Source organism: Chenopodium quinoa, unplaced genomic scaffold (assembly GCF_001683475.1).
Source record: "Chenopodium quinoa cultivar QQ74 unplaced genomic scaffold, ASM168347v1, whole genome shotgun sequence".
NCBI classification, from domain to species: Eukaryota; Viridiplantae; Streptophyta; class Magnoliopsida; order Caryophyllales; family Amaranthaceae; genus Chenopodium; species Chenopodium quinoa.
Window position 1 is genome coordinate 403,076 of NW_018745666.1, and position 18,710 is coordinate 421,785.

The 18,710-nt window shown below is 36.2% G+C and overlaps 3 protein-coding genes and 2 long non-coding RNA genes across 5 annotated transcripts; 3 read left to right on the top strand and 2 right to left on the bottom strand.

The window, feature by feature from the left end:
- Positions 1-653: 653 nt before the first annotated feature.
- On the top strand, positions 654-6,476 carry LOC110717164 (RNA-binding protein Y14-like). Its single transcript, XM_021895805.1, has 4 exons — positions 654-1,029; positions 3,620-3,756; positions 5,605-5,750; positions 6,121-6,476. The coding sequence occupies exons 1-4, from the start codon at positions 759-761 to the stop codon at positions 6,164-6,166; spliced, it is 600 nt and encodes a 199-aa protein (XP_021751497.1). The 5' UTR covers positions 654-758; the 3' UTR covers positions 6,167-6,476.
- Positions 6,477-7,332: 856 nt separating this feature from the next.
- Positions 7,333-8,956, bottom strand: LOC110717191 (putative F-box/kelch-repeat protein At3g17280). The gene has a single exon (XM_021895838.1). It carries the CDS (start codon positions 8,654-8,656, stop codon positions 7,511-7,513), a length of 1,146 nt encoding a protein of 381 aa, XP_021751530.1. The 5' UTR covers positions 8,657-8,956; the 3' UTR covers positions 7,333-7,510.
- Positions 8,957-9,585: 629 nt separating this feature from the next.
- LOC110717190 lies at positions 9,586-15,528 on the bottom strand. The gene is made up of 10 exons (XM_021895837.1): positions 14,822-15,528; positions 14,398-14,519; positions 14,236-14,298; positions 13,977-14,066; positions 13,604-13,769; positions 13,026-13,212; positions 11,522-12,354; positions 10,385-10,993; positions 10,222-10,287; positions 9,586-9,970 (listed from the first exon to the last, which is right to left on the bottom strand). The coding sequence occupies exons 1-10, from the start codon at positions 15,329-15,331 to the stop codon at positions 9,863-9,865; spliced, it is 2,754 nt and encodes a 917-aa protein (XP_021751529.1). The 5' UTR covers positions 15,332-15,528; the 3' UTR covers positions 9,586-9,862.
- LOC110717192 lies at positions 13,209-15,219 on the top strand. The gene is made up of 5 exons (XR_002510687.1): positions 13,209-13,403; positions 13,526-13,774; positions 14,287-14,527; positions 14,881-15,030; positions 15,127-15,219. It is a non-coding gene; the product is annotated as an uncharacterized LOC110717192 (long non-coding RNA).
- LOC110717193 lies at positions 15,314-15,850 on the top strand. The gene is made up of 2 exons (XR_002510688.1): positions 15,314-15,424; positions 15,538-15,850. It is a non-coding gene; the product is annotated as an uncharacterized LOC110717193 (long non-coding RNA).
- The last annotated feature ends 2,860 nt before the right edge of the window (positions 15,851-18,710 follow it).

An 18,710-nucleotide genomic window follows, 5' to 3' on the forward strand; every position in this document is an offset into this window, starting at 1 on the left:
ATATAACTCATATAAGTGAAATCAGTAGTAGCTTAGCCTTGGAGAATTGGACTACATACCATTTTGACGACTTCAGATTTTGTATTGTCAAATTTCATACATAGCAGCTTACTCACTTTAAGAAAGCATATGTGTTATGTGACATCTCTCTTGTACATCATGCCATATTGACACACAAATTTGAACTCTTGACTATGAATTTTTTTAATTATTTTCAATGTTGTTTGCTAATTTTCATTACTGAGATTATATTTAGAAATTCAAATAATAAAATATTATTGTGCACGAGTCACATACTTATAAAATTATTAATTAGGTCAAAGTTGAAAAATTAGGCATCCAAAGCACTAAGGGCCTGTTCTGATTTACAGAACAGAGCTCAATTGAATATTTTATGACAGAAGGAAATGAAAAATTGAACTGAACTAAATCGAATTGAACTTATTGAAGCTTAATTGAACTGAACTGATCTGAAAATAAATTAAAGAGAACATACCCTAAAGGCCTAAAACCATAAACCATGTGTTTAATTGAGATATTCCAAGTTTTTCAACCTTATCCAATGCTCATTAGGAGATAAAACAATAAAGCCCAACCATTAAAAGCCCATATTCACAACCCATCCCAGCCCATCCCAACACAACAACCTTCTCTTCTTCTAATCTTCCCACAATCCCCTCCTCAAAAACACAACTTCGGCTTAAACAAAAACCAGTAAAACCGAGGAGAGAGAAAATCAACTACTCGAAGCTCTAACAATGGCGGCACCAGACGTTGAAGCAGTCGACTTCGAACCAGAGGAAGACGATCTCATGGACGAAGATGGCGGCGCCGGTGACGTCGACGGCTCTCCTAGGGCTTCGCATCCCAAGCTCAAATCCGCCATTGCTGGCGGCTCCGCTGCTGGATTCGTCAAGAAGACGAAAGGTCGTGGTTTTCGTGAAGAAGCTGATGCTGAGCGTAATAGTCGTATGGCTGCTCGTGAATTTGAATCTCTTGATTCTGATGGTGGACCTGGTCCCGCTCGCTGTTAGTTTTCTTCTCTCTGATTTTGCTAATTTGTTCAATTTATTTGTGTTTATTGTTGTTTTCGGGTTTTGATAGTTGTTGTTAGGGTTTTAGTTGATTGAATTTGTTTATGATTGTTAGGGTTTTGGGAATCGATGTTTTTTTGTTGTTGTTGTGTAATTGGGGAATTAGGTTGTGATTTGTTGAATTTATGGTGGAATTAAGTGGTAATTGGGGATGTTTAGATATTTGTGTGCTAAGTTGTAAACTGTAATGTATACTAGTGTCGATTGAGTGCTAATTGAATGTTGCTGATGAATTAAGGTTTAGGTTACGAGTTGTCAAAGTATAGGGTTTCGGGTTTGGTACCAAACGTAGCAAGTTAGCTCTTTTGGAAAACTGCTAACTTCTAAGCTAGCATTTTTCGATATCAACTGTATTTGTTTTGAACTGCCAGGGTTTTGGAGATAGATTTTTAGTTTGTATTTTGGGTAAGGTTGTGATTGATTGATATTAGTGGAGGAAGTAGGCGGTTGAACATCGTACGAGTATAAAATGGTTGTTGTTTTTTCTGTGTCTTACAAGAGTGCATCTTATAGTCTTGATTGAGTGGAGTTTATTCACTGTTACCGTTGGTGATTGAATGGTGCAGCTTGAATTGTAGTTTAAGGTTGAAAAACCAATTGGTTAATACTTAGTTTTTACTTTTCAGTGAACTACAGATTATAAACCATTTTTAAAACGTTGTAGCCTGAGGTCTGACTGTGAGTCTGTTACTTGTAATTCCTTCATCTTTGGCCTTTTAAGTTCATCATCTTTGGCTGAATTCCTTCATTGATTTTAGCACCTTCAAGTTTCTTTTTCTGTTTAATCTTGGTGGAAGGTTTACCTCTTGCTTGTCTACTGGTGTTGGCTGTTAATGTGTTAAGGGTTTTTAGGCTGCTCCTGATATGAACAATAATGTGGTAAAGATCTGACAAGCTAATTATTGATTACTTTCTATTTTTACTTTCTTCATGGACTTTCTTATTAGATTAACCAAATGTAATATCTTGGCCTTGTATGGAAGTTGCATCAATGTTGAGATTTCAATTTTTTTTTGATGTCTCATATGATTATGGATAAAACTGGTTTTGTAGTATTATGGTATATCTGTATAAGTTTATGATCGACTTTCTTATTTTAAATGTTTAGGTGAGTTTTATCAATACATTTACTCTTATTTTTAATTTCTTTTTTAATTTTTATTTTATTTTGAAAGAATCAATACATTTACTCTTGATGATGGAGCAACTACTTAGAAACCCTTCTTTCATTATCCAACACTCATAGATATTTTCATATCTAACCCTTGCACTCCCAGAAAGAATTGGCATTTACCTTTGCACGTGTAATTTTGGGATCTCGCCAAGTCATGCAACATGGTATAAGGGTGCATATATTCATTGTGCTGTCCTGTGAATTCCTTTCTCTGACATAATTTGGGATTTTTGACGAAGAACTGCAATTAGTACATTTAAAGTGTTTTAAGAGCCATTAGTCTACTTCTTTGGTTGCATTGTTTAACAAGGTTATTCTCACTTGGGGACTTAATTTTCGTATAGTTGAGCTTTTGGAGAAGCATATGTTTGTAGCTGGCTGTAAAAAGATGACTTATTGAAAGCCTGATGTCATGGATCCAACTATGTTTTTTTCCACTCTCCTGCATTAAGTACATAGTAACCATCTGCCAATTCTTGTTGCATGGTAAAAGTTTTTTGCTGTACTGAGACCACGAAACTCAGTGTTGATAGTTAAGGACATGTAGGTTTTTCAACCAGTTTATTGACCTCATTGTTTTGTGCTGCTTAATCTGATTCTTAACAAAAACCTCCAGCTTGGATATATAGAAGATCAGATTTCTTCTGTCTCTTACTTTTAGTACAGTTACGACTTTCTTATATTTCTCCACTCTGATTAGATGTTTTGGTAAGTTTAGATTCATTTACGGAGGCAATTGTGACTTTTGAATTATGGTTTAGAGTTAGGATTGATTGTGTATTTTGGATGTCCCGAATTTTTTTGTTCTAATTGTTTTCATAATGGTTGATCCCTATATGCTTTACAACTCTTGAACACTATTTAAGCGAGAAGAATCAGAAACCAAATCATCACGAGTTAAAATTTACTCCATAATTTTTCTTAGTTTTTTGAATTAACTGAGAAAAGAATAGGTAGGGGAAGGTAAAGATCATTACAAGTGGGTAATAAAGAGAGATTTGGGGATGGAAAATTGGTTAGAAAGAAAAAAAAAAACTTCGACTTTCCAGAAGTATGAACAAATTTCCTAATGGTAAATTACTCCATATAACATATTGATCCTTAGTGAAATTAGTAGTTATAAAAGTGGACGAGCTTATCTTTCCTTGATCAGTTGATCGCCTAGAGTTTTGTTTGATTTACTTTCTCATGTACTGCTGATAGTTTGTGGTTGTGGATTTCTATTTATCCTGGTCTCTTTGTTTGTTGTTAAAGGTCTTGAAGCTGAAATGAATTTTGGTTTTCTTGTTTTATGAATTTTTTTTATTAAAATTTCTTCAAGCAAAATTCTAACAAATTTCCTTCATTGCAGCAATCGAAGGCTGGATTGTACTCGTCACAGGAGTGCATGAAGAGGCACAGGAAGAAGATCTCCTTAATGTCTTTGGAGATTTCGGTGAGATTAAGAACTTGCATTTGAATCTGGATCGCCGTACTGGATTTGTCAAGGTGCGATAGTTATTCTCTCTTAAAAGTGTATTGGTCGTTTTGATTTGATGCGTTTTTCTTTCTTATACTGATTCTGAAACTGAATTCAGAAATGATTATTGCTTGAATGTCTGCTGTCCATTTTATTATGTCTGGTTATGATTAGTTTTGTTGATTTGGTCTAGCATAATAATTGGTATGGTTCAAGACTATATCTATTGTCAAGGAATATTGGTGGCGCTGTTTGTCATAGGATCTAGTAAAGTCTGTGGTTCCTTTTAGAATGAAGAGAGGAAGGGGTTACATGTCCCTTAGAATTTAGAGATCAGAGGATGAAATATCGTGATGAATGATTGGACAATTTGGAGGATTTTGGCGGTAACTGAAGTTTCTGAGGAAGGGATTTATAATTGGTGTCAAACTTTTCTTCCGCTCCACTTATTATACATTCCTGGTGCAATGTGTAGCGTGGCTTGTTCAGAAGATTTTTTTGGTTTGGCTTGATGGGGATTGATGACAAAAAACTGTTTTGATTGCTGCATTTGAGGATTAATTATTTGGTGAAATTCCTGAGTTATGTATGTACCCTATCTCTCTTGATTAAACAAATGTAGTTTTGCTGTAGTTTATTTCAATTTGGCGAGTTTTAAAGGTTGGGGCCAGTTGGACAATATGTTATGCAATATGATTTGTAGGTGATTGAGGGTGTAGGTTTATGTGAAGGATGTGTGCTTAAGCACAGGGAGAAGAAGCCTTTTTTTGTTTGATGATGTTATGTTTTGTCTTATTTTAAGCTTGCACATTGCTTATTCCGCCATTTATATTTGGGAAAGATCCATGATGTGACTTGGAGGGCACTTGAGAAAGCTTTAGTGATGAGAGACCTTATGGACAACAGCAACATAAAACTTCAATTACACTTGTAAGTAATTTATTAGAGGTGCATGCAAAGAAAGACTGTTGGACAGTTGGATTGTTAAGGCCTCTGTAGCAAACATTTCTGTGGAGCTCTATGTTCTATCCACCCACCCCCACACACACAGACAAAAAAAATAAAATAAAGAAAAGGTTAATGCTTGTGATGCATTGTGTATGAAAACTATAATTCAACTAGTCAGATTGTTGAATTGCATAAGTCTAATATAGGCTTGAGCTATGATGTTGCTTTGATCTTGGTTTAAGCCCTTAGGCATGGGAAGCTGTGGGGGTCCGAAGAATTTTGGTGACTTGGTTTTGATATAATTGGAAGGTATTCTGAGCTAATGCGAAGTAATTATTTCCTTTTTGAAATGAATAGAAGCACCTAATTTGTGAGTCAATTTTTGAACAGACTTCAAAAGGTTCATCTTTCTGCAAATGATACAGCTATTTCAGCTGCCTACACTGAATAAGTGGATAGTGGGGGGTGGTCTGCAAATGTGCGATTCTGTATGTATGCTTATTGTCCTGGTTGGCTGTGATGCTTCTCTGTGGCTTGTGTTTGACACACTAGTCTGTAAATGGCTTATTGGGCACTTCCCTTCCCCAAGCTCTGTTTATTGATATAAATCTGTCAAATCCTACTAAAGAAAGGATCAGCTTCTTTTCTTTTTTTTTTTTTTTTTTTTTGGGAAGATCAGCTTTTTTTTTGCTCTACCTGGTTTGTGGAAAATAGCAATGTTCCACAACTCTATACAAAGCTCTTGGGGGTTTTGAGGTGGTTGTGTTGCTAGTTCTGTGGAGGTGTTGGAAATCTGCTTTTAGCTTCGTTCTCTATTCTAGTATTCTTTTAAAAAAATGTTTAGCTATTGTTTCATCACCTTTTATGTTCCAGTTTTTGGTTTGGTTTCCTCATATAATATTTTCCTCTTGTTTGATGTTTATCTTTAGGGTTATGCCCTGGTTGAGTATGGGAAATATGAAGAAGCACAAGCTGCAATAAAGGAGATGAGTGGTGCCCAAATGCTTGAGCAGCCGATAAACGTTGATTGGGCTTTCAGTAATGGGCCTTACAAGAGGAGGGGCAACCGTAGAAGGTTTGTCTTTATAAGTTTTGACAGTTATTAAGTGTTGGGATTTCTTGGTTTCATACTATGGCTACTTCATTGGCTTTCCAGCTCCGTTTGGTACCTAATTATTTTACTTTCTAGAGTAACTACTGGTTGTAGCATCTCTTTTTGACTGTTCTTTTTAACTAAAAAAATCTAATTAACTTATCAACTGTTACATTGTTCTTCTATCACTTTGTTTAAGCACTGCACTAGTTCCTCAGTTGCTATGAACAACTTCATGAGTGGATATATCTAGATAATCTGTATTGCACTTTTTGCTAATCAGCTGTTTTACACTCCTATTATAGATGCTTTTGCCTCCACATGTTTGACAAGTTTTTATTTATTAATGCAGATCCCCTCGCGGTCACCGATCAAGGAGTCCTAGAAGACGATATTAAATCTGTTTGTTGCTTTTGGAAGTTGTGGATACCTCACCTGATTTCGAGTTCAAGGCATGTGGTGGAGCTACTTTTTTTTTTGGCCATGATAGTGAGGCATTAGTGTGTACGAGTATTTGTTTACTGAATGATTCATCCTTATACATGCTTTTGTTAATGAATTCTCAATTATGGAAGAGTGGCGGTTTGGATATCATTTTCTCAATGTTGAGTGTACACTATTTCTTACTTGTATTGATCTAGGTTTTTAGCCGTATGACTACTAATTTTATATTTGTGGAATTTGTATGGTTATTATTCTTTTAACTAATGTGTGTTTTCCCTTTCCCCACCCCAAAAAAGGATCTAATGCTCTGAATCTCTGATATGAAATTTCTGAAGCTCTACAGACCAAGCCAATATCTATTTGCCTAATGATGGCGGCTGGTAATGAGTATATAATTCTTGTTCTCTCGTTATCCAAGCTTATTGGCATGATGTGGATGGGTTTTAAACGAATTCGATTGTTGATCTTTGTTTCTTACTGTATTTTGTAATAAGCAGGTAAGCTGCTACCCGTAATGGGGTATTTACAAGTGAGGTGATTCTAGTTGATATACAGAGTACAACTTTCCACCCAAGTTGGCTTCAGGGCTTGAGAGTCCACTTTCATGGGAATTCAAGTTTCAACATCAAATGTAGTTATAAGTAGTGTACTCTTTGAAGAGGTGTGGCCTTAATGAATTTTGAGTCAATTTATATCTACAAAGTTATAAAGCCTCCTTTGAAAACGTATGCTAGTGTTCTTTAATGACATTGCAAGTGCTCTACTGTTCTTAAATGACATACATTCTTTGCTCAATGATTTTAATTGATGCAGATGAGCGTAAAACTGTTTAAGTAGTAATCTGCTCTCTATCAAATAGTAGTATGTTATCAATGAATTGAGTATACATACATGTGGAAAATGTGTATGCCACGAAATTCTAAACCAATTTGTTACGATATAAAGACAAATTTGCTTTAATAGTTTTCAATGAATTGAGTGAACATCTAGAAAGAATGCTTGTTTGATGGCTCCACTATGTATAGTATAACCGTATAAGTAAACTCTCAAATCTTAATAATGTGCTAAATACTTAGATAGCTTCAAAGTCATTTCGAAAAAATAATTAAAAGATAGACAGTTTCAAAGAAACAATTTCACTTTGTACATCTTTGTATTGTACACAGTATATACCAATTTTATAGGCAAAAATCTCGATGCTAAAAATATCTCGAAATTTTGACAAGAAAAATCTTAACTACTTGTATATTCTATTCTCGGAAAATGGAAGCTACAGTACAAAATTAGACAACCACTTCCTATAATAGAAACTTTCTGTTAATCATCAACGGTAAATCCCATCCTTCAGAATTAATTTCACCCGCCAAATTTGTGAAAACCTCATTATCAAGCTCATAAAACCCAAAACTTTGACTACCAAATTTTATCATAATCTTTCCTTCACTCTCACAATCTCCACCGTTGATTTTAATTAAATGGCCCAAAATTCTTACATCATGATGATTAATTCCCATAAGATCAATTTTATATTTCTTTACCCAAAAATTAGGAAAACCCTTGTTTTCTTTCTCCATCATCCAAATATCCATGCTCGATTCCCAAGGTAATCTATCTGTTAAACACAGGAAATCCCTAATTTCAACCAAATCCAAGCATTCAACTGAACGATTTGAGCATGATTTGGGGAAATAATTCAACCCAAAACCCTCCATTTCAATGTCAAAAGACATGATCTTTATGTTTTCTGGGTTGAATTTCTTTTCCCCAATTAACCAGTAAAATTTCCCATCAACAAATGCATAATTTTTTCTACCCAGAAAATCAAATGGGCAAATACCAAGATTATTCCACTCGTCTTGTGATTCGAACCCGAGATCTGAACTGGGTTTGCTCAGAATTTCACACATTATTTCCTGAGTTTGACAGTAATGAAAATTGTCAGATTTCTTTTCAATGGTGTAAAAATGGAGGATTTTGAAAACGTTTCGAAACGAGGAAAACCCAAATGCCCACCCAAATGATGAATCGAAACGACGACGGTTTGAATTAGGGAGATTAGTGATTCTCATGGTAATGGGATCATAGAGAAATGCATTGGTTTTTGTGATTAAACAGAGGATTCCATTGCAGGTTAGGGTTGAAACTAATGATTGATCAAAATTGGTTGAAATTTGAGTAATTGGGGTTCCATCAATATAGTAGGAAGATAATTGGGTTGATGGGTTTTCAATGATTTGTTTAGTGAAGAGTAAAATTGGGTTGATTTTGTGTTTTTTATGGTAAAAACCTCTGAATTCTGGGTTTTGATATAGATAAAATAGCCATTTCTTACAAACACAGCGTAATTGATAGAGCTGTTTTAATGGGATTCTTGATAAAATGTCGAAAATTATGTCTTTTGGAAGGTTGTTGAATTCTAATGATTCTAGTTCTTCTTCATCCATTTGGAGAAGAGGGATAAGGAAGAAGATGATGAGGAGGATGTGGATTTTTTTTCAATGAGCTTGTGATTATTATAGAGTTGGGATTTGCTGACGGGGTGTGAGATTAAGATTGATCAATATCGGATATTAACTTAGACTTTCTCTTTATTGACGATTTTTGAATTAAAATTGAGGAGTAATAATGTAAGAAGCTTGACTTGTTAGAAAGAACAAAGAAGCTCTAAAAGTTGTTTCTTACTAGATTGGTTTACCTTGATTCATTGACTATAATTGAGATATGATACAAAGATAACTCATGACTACACGTCATAATTAAGCTAAACATTAATGTGTATGTCCAATAATTAATGTTAATTTTCTTGACAAAATTTTGAGACATGGAAGAAGAAAGTTTCTTTGGAGTGTTGATTTGGTGAAATTTGGTTATGACGTAGTACTTTCTCTTGAGAAAATTAATCGCGGTAGTAGAAGCCGCGATCAATGGAGATTAGGAATTAATTAATTCATATAGGGGTAGCATTGTAGAACATGTTGTGGATTTCCCATCTTGTCCCACTGTGTATCTCATCCATATGTCCTTTTCTATTTAGAGATCAGCAACTATCTATACTATCTATTAACATATAATGCAAATGTACTTGTCTCTCAATTAATAGAAAACTAATGATTTATTATTCTTCTTGCAGATGGGGGTTCAGCAGTAGGTTTGGCCTCTTGCCAACATCACGATTCGATTCTAGATGTGTCGTAATCATATGATTATTGAGACGATAATGACATACGCACAACTATAACCATGTGGTTATAGAGTACATCAGTAGAATTCTGAATTTATTTGACTCAGTCCACCAGTTTTCATTGCATCTATATTCTGATATTGTTGAAGTTTCTGCTTTTAATATTAGAAATACAATAGCGACAATTTTACAAGAAAGAAAGAAAATGAAGTGTCTAACTTTGTATGAAACTGTACAGTGAATATTGAAGACAATTTTACAGGCAAGGCTCTTGTAGCTTAAGGCATCAGGCTTCTAAGCTGCATCTTGTCCTGCTGCGCTAGATTGAGGGTAAAAAGTTTGGTGTCATTGCTTTACTATGTACAGTATGGTTACTATGGTATATTTCAGTATCTCCTAGCTTCTGTGCTTCTGCATTGTATGCTTGCTACAATCTTTAAGGTGCTTTTTCTATCTGTATCTTCCAGCTTCATGATGCAGCAGCAGCCCAGAAATTTTCCGTACATAGGCTTGTGGGAGTTGCAATTATTTTTGACCATATCCAATCGGATGCCTTCACTTGATGCATCTCTGCCAACTGTCATATGACAAGGTGAGCAATTAGCTACGACTGTTAGTGAGCAATATAGCTTTTTTACGAGATTCACAGTCTATATGCTTCAATTTTATGCAATGGAAACCATTGAATTTTCTGTCTTAAAACTTTTCCTTATACAATGGAAACCATTGAAATTTCTACCTTAAACGTTAATTGTGTCATGGTTATTTTGCAATTATTGAATAATTTACAAAGGTAAAGAAATGATATCTTTGTGATTAAATGCTTACTCTGCCATCTCTTAGCTCAAATATTACTTTATTTTCTGCTGAACGAATTGGCCTTGTTGATGCCACCTACGGTCAGATGATTCACATATCACAATATCAGTTATCAACTTATCATAGCAGTTTAAATTGTGCAATAGAGTTAATAAGTACATCTGAAACTCACCTTAGGATCACAGTTTTGGTTTGTCTTTCTTAGTTTGGGCTCTTCTGCACTGTCCACACTAGCAGTATCGAAACAAATGCCTTTTTCTTTCCAATGCTTCAGCTTTTCCTCTCTTTCTTGTTCAACTGGTGTATTTTCTGAATCTGGAAATCCACAGTTTCTCCACTTCCATTCTCCTTGGTTGAAGTGCCTTAGGTAAACTTTCCCGTCTGAGCCAACTAAGAACAACTGATGACCCTCAAAGCCTGGCCCAGGCGCTCCAGCTATTCTCACCCCATTTGGGGTGCCATGTTCAACCCATACCCATCCATCAAGTGAGTTCCATTGATATTCTACTAGTCCACCATCTCCTGAAATCATGAAAAGAGAGCCCTCCAAAGATAGTGTTGATGGCCTCATAGCTGTCCCGGGCAATCTTGAGAGAACTAGGTGCTGAGATTGATAATGTTCATGCCATAATCCAGACAATCTATTATATTGATACAATCTTCCATTCCTTCCGATGACAAAAATTACCTTGTCCCTGCACACTTCTTGGTCTACTATTGTTGCAATCTCTGTATCTGCAGGGCTTTTGCAGTCTTTCCATTTAAAACTCCTGAGAGCAACCTAGACAATAGTGTCTGCCGTTAGTCTCTCAGATAAACTCCGCTGTTAAAAAATATTGGCAACCTTGTTTAGGGAGGCATAATGAGAGGAGATCAATTCACATTGTTCCAGCCTGTAAAGGGAAGCACTTACTAAAGAATTTCAATCTAATTAGTTGGATTTTCCCACTCTCATTATCTTCAACCTTTTTTAGGGATTTGTGAAAGCCAATAACAAACAAGTACTACTTTAGGAAACGTGACAATCCACTGGACATCCTCAAATACTATGTGACTGTTATCCCTGGATAGAGGATGACAAGATGTAGTTAATTTGAACTCTGTAGTTTAGGTTTCATTATTTTGTCACTGGGAAAGCATTTAGAATGCTTATTTTAGTTTTATTTTTGACGGCAATGACTAATAAGAAATAAACATATAGTTATGCCTCTAAGCTTCAAAGCAACAGGAAAAAACAGTGATTGTTTCCAATTGGAAAATGCAATTGAGCAAACATTAGTATCTTGCATTTTAGTGCTTCACAACTTACAGTGAACTGCAGTAGTGTTCCCTTCTTGCTTACAAAATAAATTGCATCATTTGCCGTAACTTTCTTTCCTGTACCGTGGATCCTGTCCCATGGAGGGCCACCAATTATCTCTTTCCCTTTCTTCATGGCAGTACAATTTATCCACTGCAACTCGTTGTTGCTTCTCTCTCTGATTAGCAAAGTACCGTGGATGTCAACTAAGAACAGACTCCCATTATAGCTCCCAACTGCACCCTGCATGGCTGTTGGGTGGTCATGCTTCAGCCATAGTCCTATGTTGTCATTGTAAAGATACTCAAAAGTCAGGCCACTACTTGACACCAGGAAAAATGATCTACCTCCTTGTATCACTCTCATGCCAAAGTTTACATTCACCCAATTCTCTTCCAATTTATGCTCTTCCAATGGTTTTTCTAGTTTGATGCCTGACATATCGGGGATTAAGTAGTTCTGTTGCATTCCCTTTCGCCTTCTTGTCATACTTCTTGTGTTTGTGAAATCATTTGTTTCATCCTTTACACCCATTATGCAATTGGAGGGTCCACGGTCCTCAGTACAATACTCTGCATTCCATCCTTCAGTCTCAGGGGCATCTAATATTGACCAAACATACTTCAATGACAATCTTTTACGGGTACTGATTTGAGGATTTGGTCCTGAATATTCACCGCCTAAACCTGATAGATGTAGTTCTGCAATCCTGCCGTCATCTAGTGGGAAAAGGATCCTACCAAGTTGATATGGTATCCCTTCTACACCTCTTGCTACCTTTGCATGTGGGGGATGCATATGATTTACCCATGGCTCTTCTAGTTGGTACTCTTGAGCCACTCCTATCAGGACACAAAAATAAACATCAGTTCCCTTGTTTATATATATGTTTTTTTTCAATGTATTAGAGATTAAAGGCCGATAAATGCATAATGATTTAGGAAATATCTCTCGTACAAGCTCCCTAGAATCTTGATGGACTCCATGCAATTGATCATCCAGTTTATTACTCCCTCTGTCCAGACTTCAGAATAAAAGTCACTTACATAGTATACTCTTTTAGGATCTCCTGATTAACTTTATTTTTCTTATTACATACACTAATTGTTAATGATATTTCCACTATTAATACTAATTGATGGGAGAGGATAGGAGTGACCCAATTATAAACATGTCTTTTTCTAAAATCTTGTCATATCTTAGATTAGGAGGGTTTGAGACAATGTGATTATTAACTCTGGATGGAAGGTGTGTTATATCAGATTTTCATCAAGACGGACTCCTTTAGGCATTATAAGGACAAATTTCCTTGTAGAGGCTATGATTTCTTTCATATTAAAATTTTATACCTATACTAACCTCTATTCTATGCTACATCTCATATAAGCATTGTCTATAGCTCTAAATTGCTGTTATATAACTTGAATTATCATATTAAAGAGGAATTCTGTGTTAAAATTGGTGAAAATTCTAAACTGTAGAGAGCTCTATTCTGTTTTTCCTGATTGTTTACGTGTTTGTTTTCCTGCTTGATATTCCAGTATTGAGCCTGATGCAGTTGTCAGGAGCACTGAATACTTCTCACTGGATTCATCTTCTGGAACTGGTGTGATTGATGTTAGGAGTTGATCTTCTGGACTCCCATGTACTATCCATTTCCATTTTCTCTGGTTCAGTCGCCTCTCAACCAGCTTACCCGCCTGCATATGCAGATAAAGGAATAGCTACAGTGAGAAGATAAGACCTGAGGATGCAGTGTTGAAAATCTTAGCCCTGAGACTAAAACATCTGCGATGAACATTTTTGTGTGTGTGTGCGCGTGTGTGTAGAAGGGGAATTAATGAAGTATTCTGTATAACATAATTGTTCTGTGTGGAATCAATGTGAATATGTAAGAGATCTTTCCTAAAAACGTAATTGATTTATGAATTGTGGTTTCTAATATGTTGTGACAGAAATAATACTACTATTTGTCTTATTTACTTCTAATATAGTGTGCTTTTGTAAAATCAGTTGTGACATCATGAGTTCATGACAACTAATTCTTGGTGGAGAAAATGTGCACTCTTGTCATGTTTGAGGTTACCACACCTTGTTCAGCAGAAACAGTGATATTGAAGACGCTCCTCCTAGTCCTTGAGCACTGCAACCTCTTGATGGTAGCAAGGAAGTATCTTCTGCTGACCCTTCTTTCCATACGTGCTTCTTCCATGGTGGTTTTGTATTTTTATCATGCTCGTAAAGGTCTCCTGCCGAACTATGGTATGCAAATTTCATATCATATGTTTCACAATTTTCATCAATTCTTTGTATTTAGTCACTATCTATGCAGATTTAGGTAGGAAGTTGCTGGAAAGAATAGCAGATAAAAATAAAATTCAATTTATGGATATTTGCTCCTGAGTACTGAAGGGACATTTTTTGGAGACACATGGAGTGTTTGTTTGCACTTTTATTAGCTCACCTGATTGTGAATATAAGGTTTGATCTGATTGTACCAACATCGGCTATTGCTGCAACATCTGCTCCTGGTGGCTGCCCATAATTAACCCACCTGTTTGTGTTCACAAAACAGAACATGTAAATATCATCAGTGACACATTCAACATCAGCTTTAGAAATTTCTGTTCGTGAACAGGAAGTTCAAGCAAATTCTACACTGATCATATATATAGTTCATAGATGTACAAGTATTGAATTTATAACAGAAATTTGTGGCGTACCTCAGAGGTTCAACCTCTGCAAGTTCTAACAGTGATCCATTTTTTGTGCAGAAGTAAATTCTCCTGAGGGATGGGCAAATTTTGTCAGTCATTCTGAATTTCTGATTATGGAAGCTGTTATGCTCAACACAGCTTGAGCAATAAGAAAATCCAACTACTCACTCCCCATCTTTAGTAACAACTCCAGACTTTATCAAACTTTGCTCTATTTCTCCTCTTGTATTGTGATCAGCTGAAGCTTCAAGCTTTATCCAAACCAGTTGCAAATTTTCAACCAGTTGCATCTGAAAAGGTAAGGAACCATCAAAACTGAAAGCAAATGCAGACCAACCTAGTATTAATAAATTATACTAATCGGACTCTCATTCAACCTCAAGTACCCATGTCAGATCCTCGAATATCCAACATATGTATGGACAATTGACACTTGGAGTGGTATCAATGTTTGACACCAATACCCAAGTTCGAGTAACATAGCTCTCAAATTTTCACCTGATATAAAAGAGCATTGCAGTCTATTCACATAATGATTGTCACCTAATTGTTAGATATATCTGAGTCTTATTATACACTCACAGAACTGTACCTGATATAGATACCCTGCTTCAGAAAGAGCAAGAATAGTCTGATTGACAAAGAACACAGATGTTGCTGGCTCTGCAGATGCAGGCAAATCGTGGGGAGCAATCACCCATTGTACACCATTCCAGAATCTCTCATAGATTGACCCACTCTCACCGGTGATCCAGACTGATGCATCAGACATTTTTGTCAAAGAAACGCGATTCCTCAAAGGTAAAAGTCTTTTGTAAATTTCCTTATTTGCTTTCCTTCCTGTATTATCACCATTCCTCGGTTGACTCTCACCTTTCTCTGGTGCTTGGCGGATAGAACCTACAACGGTACAATTACCATTGATACAAGTAACCAGATCATAAGGCAGTTCCACAGGCACCCAACTGTCTGTTTTCCCATCAAACCGAAAATACCGGTTGATTTTCGGCCTTGGAGGGGTTGTGACAGACCCAAAAGCAGCAAACCAAGTCAATGATAAGCTGCTAACCAAGATTATTGACACCAAGTATGCATCTGACATGATTATTATGCATAAACATTCAGAAAACAAGGGGAAGAAAAAATCCAAGACTATACTACAAAAAGGAAGGATATTTTTGTGATAGAAAGGCAGGTATTTGAATTGTTGGTTGTTCTTATGGTTATGGAGGGGTGACCCATATGATATGGGGTCCTTAACTAAAACGGTCCAAGCTATATTTTATGAAAGCTTATTTATATATGCAGAATTTTTTGGGGGACCATAAAATGGGAACTCAAGTGGGGTTATCTGATCATCAGAAAACGGTCTTCACAATCAACTGATCTAGCTACTAGTAGATCAGAAATACAAGAGTTGGAGGAGAGAGTTGGTGGTTAATGACTTAAATCATAAGGTAATCATTCTTTCGGTTTGGAATTAATAGTCATATGTACACTTAGGGCCTATTCCGATTTACTGAAAAAAACTGAGCTGATCTGTTATGAGAGAAAGAAATTAGGAACGAAACTGAATTGAATAGAAATTAAGCTGAATAAAATAGACCCTTATTTTGAAATATATGGAAAAGTTTTCATCTTTACTAAAATAGTAATTTTTCTTGAAATATTATTGAGTCGATGTAATCTATGTTTGGGTGATAAATAGTATGTTATTTTGCATATATTGATTCGAATAATAGACAAGATTTTTTTCGTGAAATTAATTTTGGAAGGAGCAAGTTAAAAAGAATAATTAGATTCATGTGGAATTGCTTTACAGAACTTTTAAAAGGGTTTATTGTAGCCTCATTTTCCATACCTAATGTGGTGACTTTCTACAAGTATGATTACTTAAGCTCATTATTTATTTCTTAGGCTCAGAATTATTTCTTTATTGGTGAAGCATTATTTTATTCCCACCTTCTTTGCGTAAAGTGTAGCTTAGCTCTTTGGATTCATCTCCATCACTTAGACAAAGCAAAGGGGGATTTATCCTTTGGGTCCCAATCTTCATCCATATAATATGCTCTTTAACTAGATGAGTCCTTCATCAATATTATGGGTTTTGGTTCGATTATTAAATCATACAACCAGTTGTACTTTAATTGAAACGAACACACTTTAATGTACAAGTGCATATAATTAGCGTGTGCACAACATATATTGAGTATTGACAATTTGACACGTGAAGCCACACTCACCTACAAATTAATGCGTGTTATTGTTCCATATACTTGGGTGTAAGATATCAATTGCCGTCTTAGTCCAAATTTTCTTAGACTATGAATATGGACCATATTGTAAGAGAAAGTATCAGCTGAGATAAGCTATCTCACCTTAAGAAAGTTAAACTTTTTTGGTGAAAGCGAAATGTTACAGTTGTATAAATTAAATTGTAAACTAGATGATCATCAATGATTTTAGCAGTTAGATCACTGATTGATCAATGATCAGGTACGTCAGATCTAATGGTGGTGGAGCCTTCATCCAACGGTTGTGAGAGCTGATCATTTTGTAGGCCCCACATGAATTTGGAATCTTGAGCTGATTCAAAGAATCTTATGTTTGACTTAATTATTTCCCATTATTTGTACTGTACACGACAGCTGTCAATTCGGGTAAACGGGTCGGGTAAGCGTAGGTCGGGTAAGCGTAGGTCGGGTCAACTCGGGTCAGGTCAATTCGAATTAATTCCATAACCTATGCAGGTTGGGTTTGGATTGGGTCATGCTTGAGTCAGATCACGTCGGGTCATACTTCTTATCATGTTTAGGTCGAGTTAGTAACAGGTCGGGGTACATTCAGGTCGGGTTTAATTCAGGTTTTATTGGGTTAAAACGGGTTAGGGTAATTCTCGGGTTCGGTTCAAGTCAATAATTTGCGAGTTAGAATAAGGTCGGGTCATTCTCAGGTTTAAGTCGGGTTCGGTTTAAGTCAATAATTTGCGGGTTATAATCGGGTTGGGTCATTTTCAAGTCGGGTCATTCTCGGGTTCAAGTCGGGTTCGGTTCAAGTCAATAATTTGCGGGTTATAATCAGGTTGGGTCATTTCCACGTCGGGTCATTCTCAGATTCAAATCGGGTTATGTTCAAATCAATAATTTGCAGGTTATAATCAGGTCGGGTGATTTCCAAGTCAGGTCATATTCGGGTTCAACTAATTATAAATAGATAATTATCATTTTTATCAAGCTAATTATTTCCGTTGACTATAATATATATGGCAATATACTAGGGAACTATAGAATATAATTTAGGAAGATAATTATCTGCTTTAACCATACAACAAATATATACTATCTTTAACTCTTAAATTTGAGGATGATGCTCCTTTCTTTTGCTGGCTGGACCGACTTAGTCTCCCTAGACAAAATGCTTTGATCAACAACAATAAGGTGGCCTAAATTGCATTTAAGGTGATTTGAAATCGGGTCAGGAACAATTTGGGTTGAATTTAGGTCGGGTCAATAGCAAGTCGTGTTGATTTCGAGTTGGGTTAGTAATAGATCGGGTTGAAATTTTGGGTCGGGTTAGTAATAGGTCTTGTAAAATTCGGGTCAGGTCAATAACAAGTCGGGTTGAATTTGGGCCAGGTTCATAACAAGTCGGGTTTATTTCGGGTCGGGTTTGTAACAAGTTGGGTTAAATTCGGGTCGAGTTGAATCAAGTAAGGTTAGTAATAAGCCGGGTTAAATTCGGGTTTTGACGGGTTAAAATGGGTTTGGGTCAATTTTGGTTCAAGTCGGGTTTGGTTCAGGTCAATAATTAACGGGTTACATACGGGTCGGGTCATCTCCAAATCAGTCCATGTTCATGTTCAAGTCTCACATACTCGGGTCAACTCAGGTCTAGGGTTGGTTTCATTTAAGGTGATTTGAAATCGTGTCAAGAATAATTTGGGTTGAATTTAGGTCGGATCAATAACAAGTCGTGTTAATTTAGAGTCGAGTTAGTAACAAATAGGGTTAAATTTTTGGGTAGGGTAAATAATAGGTCTTGTAAAATTCGGGTCGGATCAATAACAAGTCGAGTTTAATTTGAGTCAGGTCAATAACAAGCCAGGTTGATTTCGGGTCGGGTTTGTAACAGGTTGGGTCAATTTCGGGTCGGGTTGAATTCAGGTCAGGTAAGTAACAATTCAAGTCGGGTTAAATTCGGGTTTAGACGAGTTAAAACAGGTTTGGATCAATTTCGGTTCAAGTCGGGTTCGATGCATGTTAATTAAATTGGCCGTTGTAAACCGGCAAATCGGTGCAAGTTGTAAATTGGTAAATTGGATGGTTCCACCCACCCAATTGGACTCCCAGAGGGTATTAGGGAACATGATAAACATTTCGGCAATTTTTATTTCGGGCAAAAAAAAGTCAAAATTTTCCAAAATTGAAGGCTAATGTCCACGTTTTTTGAGAAATTTTGGAGGTTTCGGGGCCCGGTTTCAC

Excerpts from the sequence above, each read along its gene's own strand:
- LOC110717164 (XM_021895805.1), top strand. The coding sequence starts at position 759 with ATGGCGGCACCAGACGTTGAAGCAGTCGACTTCGAACCAGAGGAAGAC. Across the intron at positions 3,757-5,604 it reads GCCGTACTGGATTTGTCAAG|GGTTATGCCCTGGTTGAGTA; the intron begins GTGCGATAGTTA and ends GTTTATCTTTAG. Across the intron at positions 5,751-6,120 it reads AGGAGGGGCAACCGTAGAAG|ATCCCCTCGCGGTCACCGAT; the intron begins GTTTGTCTTTAT and ends TTATTAATGCAG.
- LOC110717191 (XM_021895838.1), bottom strand. The coding sequence starts at position 8,656 with ATGGATGAAGAAGAACTAGAATCATTAGAATTCAACAACCTTCCAAAA.
- LOC110717190 (XM_021895837.1), bottom strand. The coding sequence starts at position 15,331 with ATGTCAGATGCATACTTGGTGTCAATAATCTTGGTTAGCAGCTTATCA. Across the intron at positions 13,770-13,976 it reads AACCTTATATTCACAATCAG|TTCGGCAGGAGACCTTTACG; the intron begins GTGAGCTAATAA and ends TGCATACCATAG. Across the intron at positions 13,213-13,603 it reads CACTGTTTCTGCTGAACAAG|GCGGGTAAGCTGGTTGAGAG; the intron begins GTGTGGTAACCT and ends CTGCATATGCAG.